This window comes from Panthera uncia, assembly GCF_023721935.1.
Source record: "Panthera uncia isolate 11264 chromosome A1 unlocalized genomic scaffold, Puncia_PCG_1.0 HiC_scaffold_17, whole genome shotgun sequence".
Taxonomy (NCBI): domain Eukaryota; kingdom Metazoa; phylum Chordata; class Mammalia; order Carnivora; family Felidae; genus Panthera; species Panthera uncia.
In genome coordinates, this window is record NW_026057577.1 from 39,845,201 (window position 1) to 39,857,649 (window position 12,449).

The 12,449-nt window shown below is 37.0% G+C and overlaps 1 protein-coding gene across 5 annotated transcripts in view; it reads right to left on the reverse strand.

The window, feature by feature from the left end:
- The window catches only part of DHX29 (DExH-box helicase 29), a 41,538-nt gene that overhangs the window by 26,827 nt on the left and 2,262 nt on the right, over nucleotides 1–12,449 (reverse strand). For 2 of the 5 annotated variants that reach the window (XM_049649448.1, XM_049649447.1), the window contains exons 2-6: nucleotides 7,207–7,280; nucleotides 5,698–5,811; nucleotides 3,347–3,476; nucleotides 2,494–2,636; nucleotides 438–563 (exon numbers count right to left, since the gene is read on the reverse strand). In XM_049649448.1, the coding sequence (XP_049505405.1) occupies nucleotides 438–563; nucleotides 2,494–2,636; nucleotides 3,347–3,476; nucleotides 5,698–5,811; nucleotides 7,207–7,280 (587 nt within the window). Of the gene's footprint in view, nucleotides 1–437; nucleotides 585–2,493; nucleotides 2,637–3,346; nucleotides 3,477–4,704; nucleotides 4,777–5,697; nucleotides 5,812–7,206; nucleotides 7,281–12,449 lie in introns of those variants that run through there. The other 3 variants (XM_049649451.1, XM_049649450.1, XM_049649452.1) reach the window with 3 other exon arrangements.

A 12,449-nucleotide genomic window follows, 5' to 3' on the forward strand; every position in this document is an offset into this window, starting at 1 on the left:
TTTATAAATTCTAAAGTCTACTGTCAGACACGTATTGTAATATTTTCTTCCTACAACTTGTTTTCATGTAACCTTACATTTTTAGTTTCTCTTATATCTAGGTTTCTCTGACCAGACTAAGGATTTTTTTGTAACAAAATGTGCCTTTATTTTATTATCCAAGGAATTTAGCATACTCCTTACAAATGATAATCATTTAAAAATACTTGATGATTATATGTTTAAAGATGGGAGGAAATGTAAGTAACACTTATTGAGCAGTTACTTTGTGCCATTTTTATTTTGTTACTTTTAGGTTTTATTTTGCTTAATCTTTCCATCCACTCCTAGAGGTGGGTATTTCTTTAATTTACAAATGAGAAAACTAAGTTACAGAAAAGTTAAATATGTTGCCTATGAATAGCCAGCTAAAAGCCTAACACAAATTTCTAACTCACAGGGTCAAATTTTTCCTCTTCTAAACTTTTAGAATTCTCACTCTTTTCTTCTTCATTTTGCTGTTCGGCATACTGCAAAATCCATTCTTTCATATTTACTTCCAAATTTTTTTCTTCCTTTTTTGGCTAGAAAGGAAAAACAAATATCTGAAAAACCAAAGTTAGAAAAAGGTGTCAAACTATCAAGTGTCCCTGTTTTTACTATTTTTTTTTTTCACTCAGAAACAGTAGACACGTAAACCTCATAAAATCATATTATATACCGTTCTGTGAAGGACAAATGAATTCCACCTTGCTTTAAGAAGTCTAAACTTTCAAGATCAAAAAGGTATGTCTATATAAAGAGGCAAAACAATAAGGAGAACTTTAAAAACTAGTGCTACTCCAGGCAACTGGGTGGCTCAGTCAGGCTGAGTATCCAACCTCGTCTCAGGTCACGATCTCGTGTTTGTGGGTTCGAGCCCTGAATCAGACTCTGGGCTAACAGCTCAGAGCCTGGAGCCTACTTTGGATTCTGTGTCTCCCTCTCTCTCTGCCCCTCCCCTGATCACACATTCACTCTCCCTCTCTCTCAAAAAATAAAATGTTTAAAAAACAAAAAAACCAACTAGTGCTATTCCTTAAAAATAGTGGTTTTATGGGGATAATGCTTCCAGATTTTTGTTTTTGTTTTGTTTTCAAGCTTTACTGGGGTATAACTCATATATTTAAAAACTGTACATACTTGGGGTGCCTGGGTGGCTCAGTCAGTTGGGCGTGCAACTCTTGATTTCAGCTCAGGTTATGATCTTGCCATTCATGGGATCAAGCCCTGTCTCAGGCTCCCTGCTGACCGCGTGGAGCCTGCTCGGGATTCTTTCTCTCCTTCTCTCTGCCCCTCCCCTATTCACATGTATATGCTTTTTCTCTCGAAATAATAAACTTTAAAAAATTGTACATATCTAATGTACATGTTAATATATCAATTATATATTAACTTATCATAATGTATACATAAACTCATTCTGATGAGTTTGGACATATGTGTACATTCACGATACCTACAATTGAGATACTAAACATATCCATCATCTCTATAAACTTCCTTGTGTTCTTATGTGCACATGGATTAGTGGGGATAGGGAGTGGTGACTGTGGTGAGAACACATAACATGAGACCTATCTTCTGAACATATTTTAAAGTGCATAATATTGTTCTGTTAACTATAGGCACTATGTTACAAAGATCTCTAGAACTTACTCATCTTGTGTAACTGAAACTAAATGATTAGGCAACATTTCCCCATTTTCCCCTCTCCTCCCTTCAGCCTCTGGTAACTTCCACTCTATTCTCCACTTCTAAGAGTTTAGCTATTTTGGATACTTCACTTAAGTGGAATCCTATAGTATTTATCTTTCTGTGACTGGTTTATTTCACTTAGCATAATGTTCTCTAGGTGCGATACGCAGTGTATTTAAGCATAACACCCTAATGAAGTACACCTTCCAGTCTTGACTCCTTGCTGTAATCCCCTTCCACACGTATTTTGGAATTGGCCATGTGATGTGCTTCAACCAAGGAAACATTACCAAGATACAAGCTAGGGCTTGGTAAGAAATTTATAGACTGGGGCTTATCATCTTGAAATACTTGGTCTTAGAAGCCAGATGCCAAGTAAATCAGACCACCCTGTGACCATCATATATGAGGAAACATAAGTTAGCCACATGGAAAGAAGGATGCCTGGTTAGCCCCCAGCTGAGGTACTAGCCCTATAAGAAACCATTTTGGATATTCTAGCCTAGTAAGACAACTTGGGGAACAGATGGACTAAACAGCTAACCCGGGTCCAGACTGCAGAATCAAAAGAAATAAACTGGTGGTTTAAGTCACTAAATTTTTGGGTGGTTTGCTATGCAGCAATAGACTACCGAAACCGTGACAGAAAAGTTTGGCAAACTAATTCTCTTCAATAAGCAAAAACATTATTGCAACCTAGTATTTCTACTCATAAACTGCTATAATGCACTTTATTCTGATTTCTATACAACTTCATGTGTTTAATTCTTAAATTACCTTAATCTTAGTATCTTCTGGTTTTTTGATTTTAGGTTGCGATGGAGGTGAAACAGTGGCTGGTATTTGAGGAGACTGGAATTTTGGCCTACTTTTAGTTTGTTGCTCTTCAAATTCTTGACTGAATCCTTCAGGAAGTGCATCTTAAAAATTGGGATTAAAAAAAAAACATACAGATGATATATAAAACATAAACATACACATTCATCATACACAAAAATCCTGGCTAAACAAAGAGCACCTAATTTTCTTCCACGCTCATCTCCCCAAGAATAGAAATCCTATGATGAATCTGACTTTATTGTCAAAGTGCGAACACTCATCAGATGACAGCCCACCTCTAACTGGCCATTTATTTCACTCTCAATGTGTTAGGCTCCTAAATTTTCAAAAAAAGATTTGAACCCTTCCCAACTCTTTGGTTGCCTATTACAGTATATGGCAGGATCCTTAATCAGTCATACAAGCAATTTGCACTCTAGGTTCTTGATAAAGATGACAACCTTGACTCTCTGGTTATTAAAACTATCCAAAGCCAGATGGCCCAAGTTTCTAAACCAAAACCAGGAGAGACAGTCTGATAGGTAACAGGTAGGCAAACTTTAAAAATGTGTTCTATGAAGTGCATTATAAAATGACTACTGACAACTGAAAGTAATGCACAAAAAATTTCTTCTTGCATGGACTACAACCTCTGAGAATATACTACAAAGGGCAGAAAAGGGTAAGAACATTCAAAAAATAATTCTAAGACAGTGAAAAAATTTTAAGTAGAGGTTGATACAAATATCACAAATTCTGAATTTCAGAAGGGCTTTAGAAAATGAAAGACTTTAATGATAATACTACTTACCATCTGAAAGATTTAAACAGAGCCAATCCAAGGCAGAATGGAGATCACCTCCCTGTAAGAGTGTGTTAGTCATGGCATCTTCAATGTCCTTAGTCTTAAATGAAAATGCTTGTAAAGCCATGTATAAATCCTGTAAGAGGGAAATGCAAAAAAGTCATTCTGTCAATTTTCTCTCCTTTTATTACTAATTTTATTCTACCACTCATTTTATTTTTATTTATTTAAGTAGGCTCTATGCCCAGCGCAGAGCCCAATCAAGGGCTTGAACTCACAACCCTGAGATCAAGACCTGAGCTAAGATCACAAGTTGGACACTTAACTGACTGAGCCACCCAGGTGCCCCTCTCCCACTCATTTAAATTTTTTAAGTTTATTTATGTATTTAGAGAGAGAGAGAGGGAGGGAAATCAGGGGAGGGCAGAGAGAGAGGGAGAGAATCCCAACCAGGCTCTATGCTATCAACACAGAGCCCAATGCAAGACAAACTCATGCCATGACCTGAGCCAAAATCAAGAGTCAGATACTTAAGCTACTGGGCCACACAGTAGCCCACTCATTTTAAACAAGAAATTCTGATACAAATTATTATTTCAAAAATATCTTTTTTCTCTTCTAGTTAGAAGAGTTAAATATGCTTACCAGATTGAGAATTTGAGAACTATGGATAAATTTTAAAAGGACCTCAAAGGGTGCCTGGGTGGCTCAGCTGGTTGAGCATCAAGCTTCGGCTCAAGTCATGTTCTCACGGTTTGTGGGTCTGGGCCTGGCACTGGGCTCTGTGCTGACAGCTGAGAGCCTGGGGCCTGCTTCAGATTCTGTGTCTCCCTCTCTCTCTGCCCCTCCTCTGCTCACAAAAATAAACAAACATTTAAAAAAAAATTAAAACAGTAAATAAAAGGACCTAGAAAATAAATAAATAAATAAAAGGACCTGGAGACACTGCTCATATTCTTACTATCCAACGATATTGTTTGCAATGTAGTGTTTCCTATCAGTCATTTTTCTGATCTTGTGAAAACAAATTTCACTTAATGTTATAACATAAGCAGGGCACCTGGGTGGCTCAGTCAGTTAAGCATCCGACTTCAGCTCAGGTCGTGATCTCGCGGTTTGTGCGTTTGAACCCCACATTGGGCCCTGTGCTGACAGCTCAGAGTCTGGAGCCTGCTTCTGATTCTGTGTCTCCCTCTCTCTCTCTGCCCCTCCACTGCTCATGCTCTGTCTCTCCCCAAATAAATAAACATTAAAAAAATTTTTTTTTTAATCATTGTAACATTAGCATCTTCCCAAGTTATCAGAAACTCTTCATCACTTCTAAGAGTTACATACTTCATTAGGTAGGTGTATCATAATCATACCTTTTCCTATTAGTGGCCACTCAGGATGTTTTCTCTTTTTCTTACGATTAGTGCGTCAATGAACATGTTCATCTATAAAGTAAAGCATCTTAATGTACTTTCTAAAGCATGATCTTCAGAGCTGGAGAGAATTTCGTTCAAATCCAGACTGTGCTTACTCTACTACTTACTCATTAACAACTGCAGACTATAGCTTATGTAGTATCTTTCCAAGCCCTGATTCCTTCATTTGAAAAATGGGTCAAAGTATCTTCTGGTATTGTTGTGTCAGAGAAAACGTAAGCAAAGTGCCCACTATAGAGCCTAATATAATTTGTGGAATGTAATTTAGTTTTCACATCACCATTTTAATGTGTGTACTTGTATATGGCACAATTCCTTCCCTAGTTTTGCAGATGGCAATGATCTACATAAAATCTCAACAGAGTTGAAAATGTCATTTTTTCTCACTATCTTACAACGTAGAACAGGCTTAAAAATGCTCCATTAAAAATAAGGAACTTAGTGGGGGCACCTAAGTAGCTCAGTTAAGCGTCTCTTTTGATTTTTGCTCAGGTCATCATCTCATGGTTTGTGGGTTCGAGCTCTGTGTTGAGCTCTGTGCTGACAGCATGGAGCTTGCTTGGGATTCTCTCTCTTCCTGTCTCTCTGCCCCTCCCCTGCTCATGCATGCACTCTTTGTCAAAATAAATATTAAATAGGGGCGCCTGGGTGGCGCAGTCGGCTAAGCGTCCGACTTCAGCCAGGTCACGATCTCGCGGTCCGTGAGTTCGAGCCCCGCGTCAGGCTCTGGGCTGATGGCTCGGAGCCTGGAGCCTGTTTCCGATTCTGTGTCTCCCTCTCTCTCTGCCCCTCCCCCGTTCATGCTCTGTCTCTCTCTGTGCCAAAAATAAATAAAAAACGTTGAAAAAAAAAATTAAAAAAAAAAAAAAATAAATAAATATTAAATAAACATAAAAAAAATACGGAACTTAAAAAAAGTTTGCAAAATACCTGTAATTTTTTGGCAGTAAGTCTTCCAGAAATCACTCCTTTGTCATTATTTTGCTTTTTATGCTCATTTATCACTCCAATAATTCTTTGCTCTAGTTTGTGATTAATTACCACCTGTTGAAGCCAAAAAGGTCCTATCAATTAGAATCTAAATTATTACATAATATTTAATAAATAAATGATTAGAAGAAAATCACATAGTTTTCTGTATCCCTGCCAACAATCCAAGAATTTCCGCTAAAATCAGGTAAAATAATTATATTTTAGACCACCATTCATTGGACTATATCTGTACCACATATTTAAGAAAAAATGGGATATGAAAAAAGCAACATATGACAAGGAAGAAATCCTCTTACAAACCCTCTGAAGCTGCACTGTCTTCGAATTGCTATCATAAAGACCGATTCCTAAGCTTGATCGTAAAGCTGAATCAGAATCCTTGTGGATGGAGCCCAGGAATCTGCTTAATGTAAACCCCAAGCAAACATCTTTAAAGAATGGATGTTACACTAAAAAGAACACATATCAAACAAAAATAAATACTATATAAATAGTAATAATTAGGTAACACAAATTCTTTTGGTCCCAATGTTTGATCTTGTTTTTCTATTAGCCACTTTGCATTCCATTTTTTTGTTTCATATGTTCTTTCCAAACTTTAAACTTCAGAATACACAAACATGTACCTACAAACATGTACCTTTCCTTTACCACATCTTTACTGAATGCGTACCATGATCTATGCTCAAAAATATACTACAGAAATCAGTCTAGCACAGGAAACCTATATAAAAAGATACACTGTAAACCAGCATGGCAACTATTTAAAAAAAAATGGGACCACAAGAAAAACTGGTGAGTTATGAAGGACTTCTTAGAGGCTCCAGAGGTGACAGACAGATGGAGAAGGGGAAGCAGGTCACTTTAAGCAGAGAGTTCACTGACAAAAGCCTAGAGTCATAAAATCACATGGGACTTGGAGGAACAATGAGATTTAAACTAAAACTTTAAGTGGAGAAGAATAATGGAAAGGAGGCTGGAAATGTATACTAAACCAGGTCTGAAAGGATGCATATGCTATCCTTAAAGATTTGTATCTTGGGGCACCTGGGTGGCTCAGCTAGTTAAGCATCCGACTTGAGCTCAGGTCATGATCTCATGATTTGTGGGTTTGAGACCTTCATAAGGCTCTGGGCTGACCGCTCAGAGCCTGAAGCCTGCTTCAGATTCTTTGTCCCCCTCTCTCTCCCCTCTCCTTCCTCTTTCTCTCAAAAATAAACATTAAAAAAAAAATTTTTTTTTTTAATTTGGATCTTACCCACATCTTCCTTAAGTTCCCATAGGCTTTCAACATATATGTTATGATTTACATCTATTTAGTACAAATCAGCAATTAATTTATTACAAAAATTTTAAATACACCATTTCTTTTATTTAAGAATATACCTTTTTCTTTCTTTTTCAAAGAGAACATTTCTTGAAATGACTCAAGACCTCAGTACTCACTTTCAAAATAGATTTATCCAGATTTGCAGGACCTCCAGAATCATTTGTAGAATTAAAACTATAAATTTTCGGACCTGTATATAACAGACAACAAGTAGTCAAGGCAGTTTAATCATTAATAATTACTACATTATTTTTTCTCTAAAAATTGCTAAACATTAAATATTTGATTTCACCTCTTTTCCCTACTTCACCAAATAACTCAATCTACAAGTCAGCAATACTGCCTCTAAATTTTCACAAACATTTTACCAATTAGCATTCTCAAGGTTAACAAGTTACTTACAAAGAGCAAAGGCATTGTATATTTTTTAAATTAAATCTACGTTCACCTTTATATTTTCAAAGTCAGATGCTCTTCTGCGTGGCACTTAACTGAAGCAAGATCTCTCAGAGGATATTAGATTCCTGGCAGAGAAGATGGTTATTTTTTAAGAGAAATACTCCCACCTAAAGTATAAATGAGGCAGCAGCTCCTGTCATCTTCTCCTATTTTTTTTTAATCTTCATTTTTGAGAGAGAGAGATAGAGACAGAGCATGGGTGGGGGAGGGGCAGAGAGGGAGACACAGAATCCGAAGCATGCTCCAGGCTCTGACCTGTCAGCACAGAGCCTGACGCGGGGCTCGAACTCACGAACTGTGAGATCATGACCTGAGCTGAAGTCGGATGCCCAAATGACTGAGCCACCCAGGCGCCCCTCATCTTCTCCTATTGAGTCCAAGGGTTGCTGTACTAGTTTCTTAGGACAAATTACCACAAACTTGGTTGGCCAAATGTAACATATTCTCTCACAATTCTGGAGGCTTTAAGTCCAAAATCAAGTTGTCGCTAGGACCATGCTCCCTTTAGGTTCTAGACAAGAATCCTTTGGTAATCCTTCTGGTAATCCCAGGAATTGCTTGCCTTGTTTGCCTTTTACACATGGGGCTTCACATGGCCTTAGTCTCTAGTGTCTGTGTTCACATATCTCTCTCCTTTCTCTGGACACTATCCACTGGATGATTCCATCTCAAGATGAAAGATCCCTCACTAATTTTATCTGTAAGGATCTTATTTCCAAATAAGGTTGCATTCTGAGGTTCCAGGTAGAAATGAACTTTGGGGAGATGGGGGTGGGGGAGTGGGAATGATACTACTATACCCATTACAGTTGTCAAGTCTGTTCCAGCCAAGAGAAACACTATACATATCATCAGTTCTCTAACGAGTAACCATGAAGGAACACATATTATTTTCAAACCATTAGTCTCATGATCTGTTTATTCTCTTAAAAATCAGTGACGATCCCAAATACTTTTTATGTGAATTATAACACTGATACACATCACGTTATAAAAAGGAAAAATTTTTAAATACTCATTAATTCATTAAAAAGAACAAACCCACTATAATATAAATACTTCTTATGAAAAATACCTACATTTTCCAAACCCCCCCAAAAAATGTTTTGGGTTTTTGCAAATCTCTTAATGTCTGGTTTCTCCATTCAATTTTCTGTATTATCATCATGTAGCCACTGAAAAATACCACTGTACACTCATGAGAAAATGAGTACAAATATGGCAAATAACATTTTAGATTAATGAAAACAGTTCTCATTTCATGGAGTCCCTGACAGAGAGGTTTCAAGAATTCCACAGGATCCCTTGAACACACTTGACAAACCACTACTATATAAGAATACTCCTAGAATCTTAGAACATCTACTTACTCTGCTGTTAATAAATCTCAAAGTAAGGATTTTTTTTACTTTCGGAGAGAAACCTAAACATTAAATTTATAAGTTGCTTATTATGATTTTAAAGGTCAAAAACTTGGGTCTCTGTTGACTTAAGAGTTTTCCTTTTAAGATGCTACTTAATATAATTAGCCATTTTAAAAGAAAAAAGTTTTGGGGTGCCTGGGTGGCTCAGTTGGTTAAGCGTCCGACTTTGGCTCAGGTCATGATCTCATGGTTTGTGAGTTCGAGCCCCGCGTTGGGCTCTGTGCCAACAGTTCAGAGCCTGGAGCCTGCTTTGGATTCTGTGTCTCCCTCTCTCTCTCTGCCCCTCCCCCACTCATGCTCTGTCTCTGTCTCTCAAAAATAAACATTGAAATAAAAATTTAAAAGAAAAAAGTTTTTCAGAGTAACTATTTACATTTGGGCAGTCTGAATTAGAGACATCAGTGGTTCCCTGAATTATTTCTATGCTAGTTCTATAGGAAGTACCCAAGGTTACCTAGAGTATATGAAAAGATAGGGACAATTCTGGCACATTATGGTTAATTTCCTTATCTTGTAGTCTTAAACTTTAATTCTAGTAACCTTGCTCATAAACTCAAGTCAATAGTCATAAATGCGAGTACTTATCAGTAGTCCTTAACCATTTCTGTGAAGTCTCATCATTTGCAGTAAACTTATTCACAAATTTTGCATACTAATCAGAGTTTCTAAGTCCCAAAAACCACTGAGGGGATCCAATTACAACCCTTTTGGGAAAGGTACAGATGGTAGAGCAGTTTATTACCAAGACTATACTGAGAAGCAATTCAAGGTTGATGTGATGGAGGTGAAATTATAAATTCCTTTAATAATTTTTTGTGTTGAAGATTGAAATAAGCTCTCCTTTGTCTTCTCCAACCACTCTCCCTAAGACAAACAACCATATCACTTCTTAGAAGTCAGCTTATATTGTGAACTTCCAGAGGGCAAATAAAAGAAGGGCTGAGTCCCCAGAAAACCAGGGAGGGAATGCACACAGATACTGCTGCACATTCACTGGGTGCAATTAAAGGTCTCTAAAAGTGGATATGTTTTCATTTTAATCAATAGGCCAAGGAACTAAGGCAACAATGAGATCTTGCCACAGAGAAAGTACCAATTAAATCAAGTAAGGCCCTTTCTATTTCGAATTCTTCTTCTTCTTAAAACATGTTTATATAAGAGTTTTAATGAGTGTGAACGAAAGCTTCAGAATTTGAAATGCATCTTAAACAATTTGATGGAAAACTTCCCAAAATATATTTATGCTTCCTGTTATATACACAGTACCATCAAGAAAATCCAAACCTTTTTATGATGTGTTATTATGAATATCTATAATTTAACTTGAAACCTGCAGAGCTAGTAAGAAGACTGACCTTACTCAATTCCTCCAAAACTGCTCTAATTTTCTACTTGGTGATTCTGTAGTCTCCTTTCTTGTCAGCTGCCAACTTTCAGAATGTCCATGTAACTTCCAGATTCTAATGTGTTATTTAGCAAAAAGTGAAGGCACCAGAAGAAAATAGTAACTCAAACTTAGAAATTAGTAACTCTATTTTCAAATGCAATTCTAAGTCATTAGGCCATGGAACAAAGATGGGTCCCATTCTTTTGCCAAATAAAGTGTACAGGATTTAGGACAGCTACTTGAAGACATTTTTCCATAAACTGTGGTTTTCTATTTCAGACAGAGGGAGTTACTGTAAACTTGACTGGAAATAAGGATGCTAGTGTACAGTATATCCAAGGCAAAAGTATTATTGATTTCAAATTTAGAAATGATAGTTCATAGAACACAGCACACTATTTTAAAAAATATTTATTAAAGTTGAAGCACAGAAAAAGTGATTTCCTCAAGATGACTCTGCTAAAAAAAAAAAAACCACACCAGCCAAAAAAATCAATGTGTTGTTGCCAACTACTCTTTCTTTCACAACATGTTCCTTTTATAATGTATTGTTTTGTATCACGGAGTGATTATAATGACCCACTATTGCTAATACACTCACTTTGAGTTGCTAGCGCTGGTGACAGGTGTACTGAGGCATTTTGGTTTCTTTCTGACCAACAGTACACATTCGTAAGGGGATGTGAACCAGGTAAGGGATCTAAACAGGGATAAATAAGACGCAGTCCTTGTCTTCATGGAGCTCAATTACTAGTGGAGTCATTAAGTAACTATGCAAATAAACTGCGAAAGGGAAATACAGGGTATCTAGAGAATAAATGAGGATGAAATGATACAATCTGAGCAGTCAGGGTCTGTGAGGAAGTCCATACTGCCAGAGCCACCTGACTAATCCTTTAAAAATGTAAACTACCTAAGGTCTCTCCTACATTTAATGCCAACACTAGCCCCTTCTCTTTCATTCTACCCATGGACTTTCTTCTTTTTTTATTTTTTTTGTTAACATGCCAAGCTTGTTCCCATCTTAGGGCCTTTGCCCTTGTCCCCTCAGCCTCAAACATTGTCTTCAGATCTTCTAATAACTGGATGCTTCCAACCACCTCAGCATAGATGTTTCCTCAGGGAAGCCATCCCTGTTCTGAGCAAAAACAGACTCTACTATTTAATTCGTTCTTTACCAAGTCACTTTTCTGATTTTTGTTGCACTTTTTGTTTTATTTGGATGACCCTGAAAAATATTTATCATGGTTTTATGAGTTAACTCATGACATTAGTCCCCCTAGTCTTGTTTCCCTCTTAGGATTTTTACATCTCAGCTAGGCTTAAGGATTTTCACAAACGCCAGCCTTACAGTTGTTAGTCCTCTCCCTCGATCAGTTCATGTGGTATCTCCAGGGCCTAGTCTTGCCTAGAACATAGTAGCAATTTAAAAATTATCTGATGAACAAATGAAGTGAAAAAAACAGGAGTGAGAGAATACTGAGAATTGTGCCAAGAGTCATTTCATGGCAGAAGAGATTTTCTCCCTCTATGTGACAGGACAATTTTGAGAAACTAATGCTATGTACAATCCTTCACATTTTTGAAAAGAGTTGAGGGGAAGTAGAACAATTACACTTACATTAACAACTAAAACAAGTTCAGAAATGTTTTTTCCTCCAAAGTAGGCCTATCATGTTATATAAAAATACCCAAACAGAAAAAAAATCACGTCACAGTCTGCACAGCAGATTTATTTTCAGTGCTATATATATGAACTTAGTTATAAAATCTTTCCTACAAATTTCATAGACAACCTCTCATTTTTTCTCTCTTGACATTTGGGAAGGGCGTTATTGGATTTCACTATTTGGGATAGATGTGTTTGGGACAGATGGCATTCCGTTAAGAGAAAATGGCAAGAATACAAGGAGGCAGAAAGTCAATACCTGCATTTGGAACAATGAAAATACATTAGATTTGCTATAGGTAAATACAGGAATTAGTAACAAGGCTGGAAAAGGAGTCTTAGATGCTAGATGAATGGTTTGGACTTAATCACAAAGTCAGTGCAGACGCTGTGAAACAAACTGAGAAGTGCTATGCACAA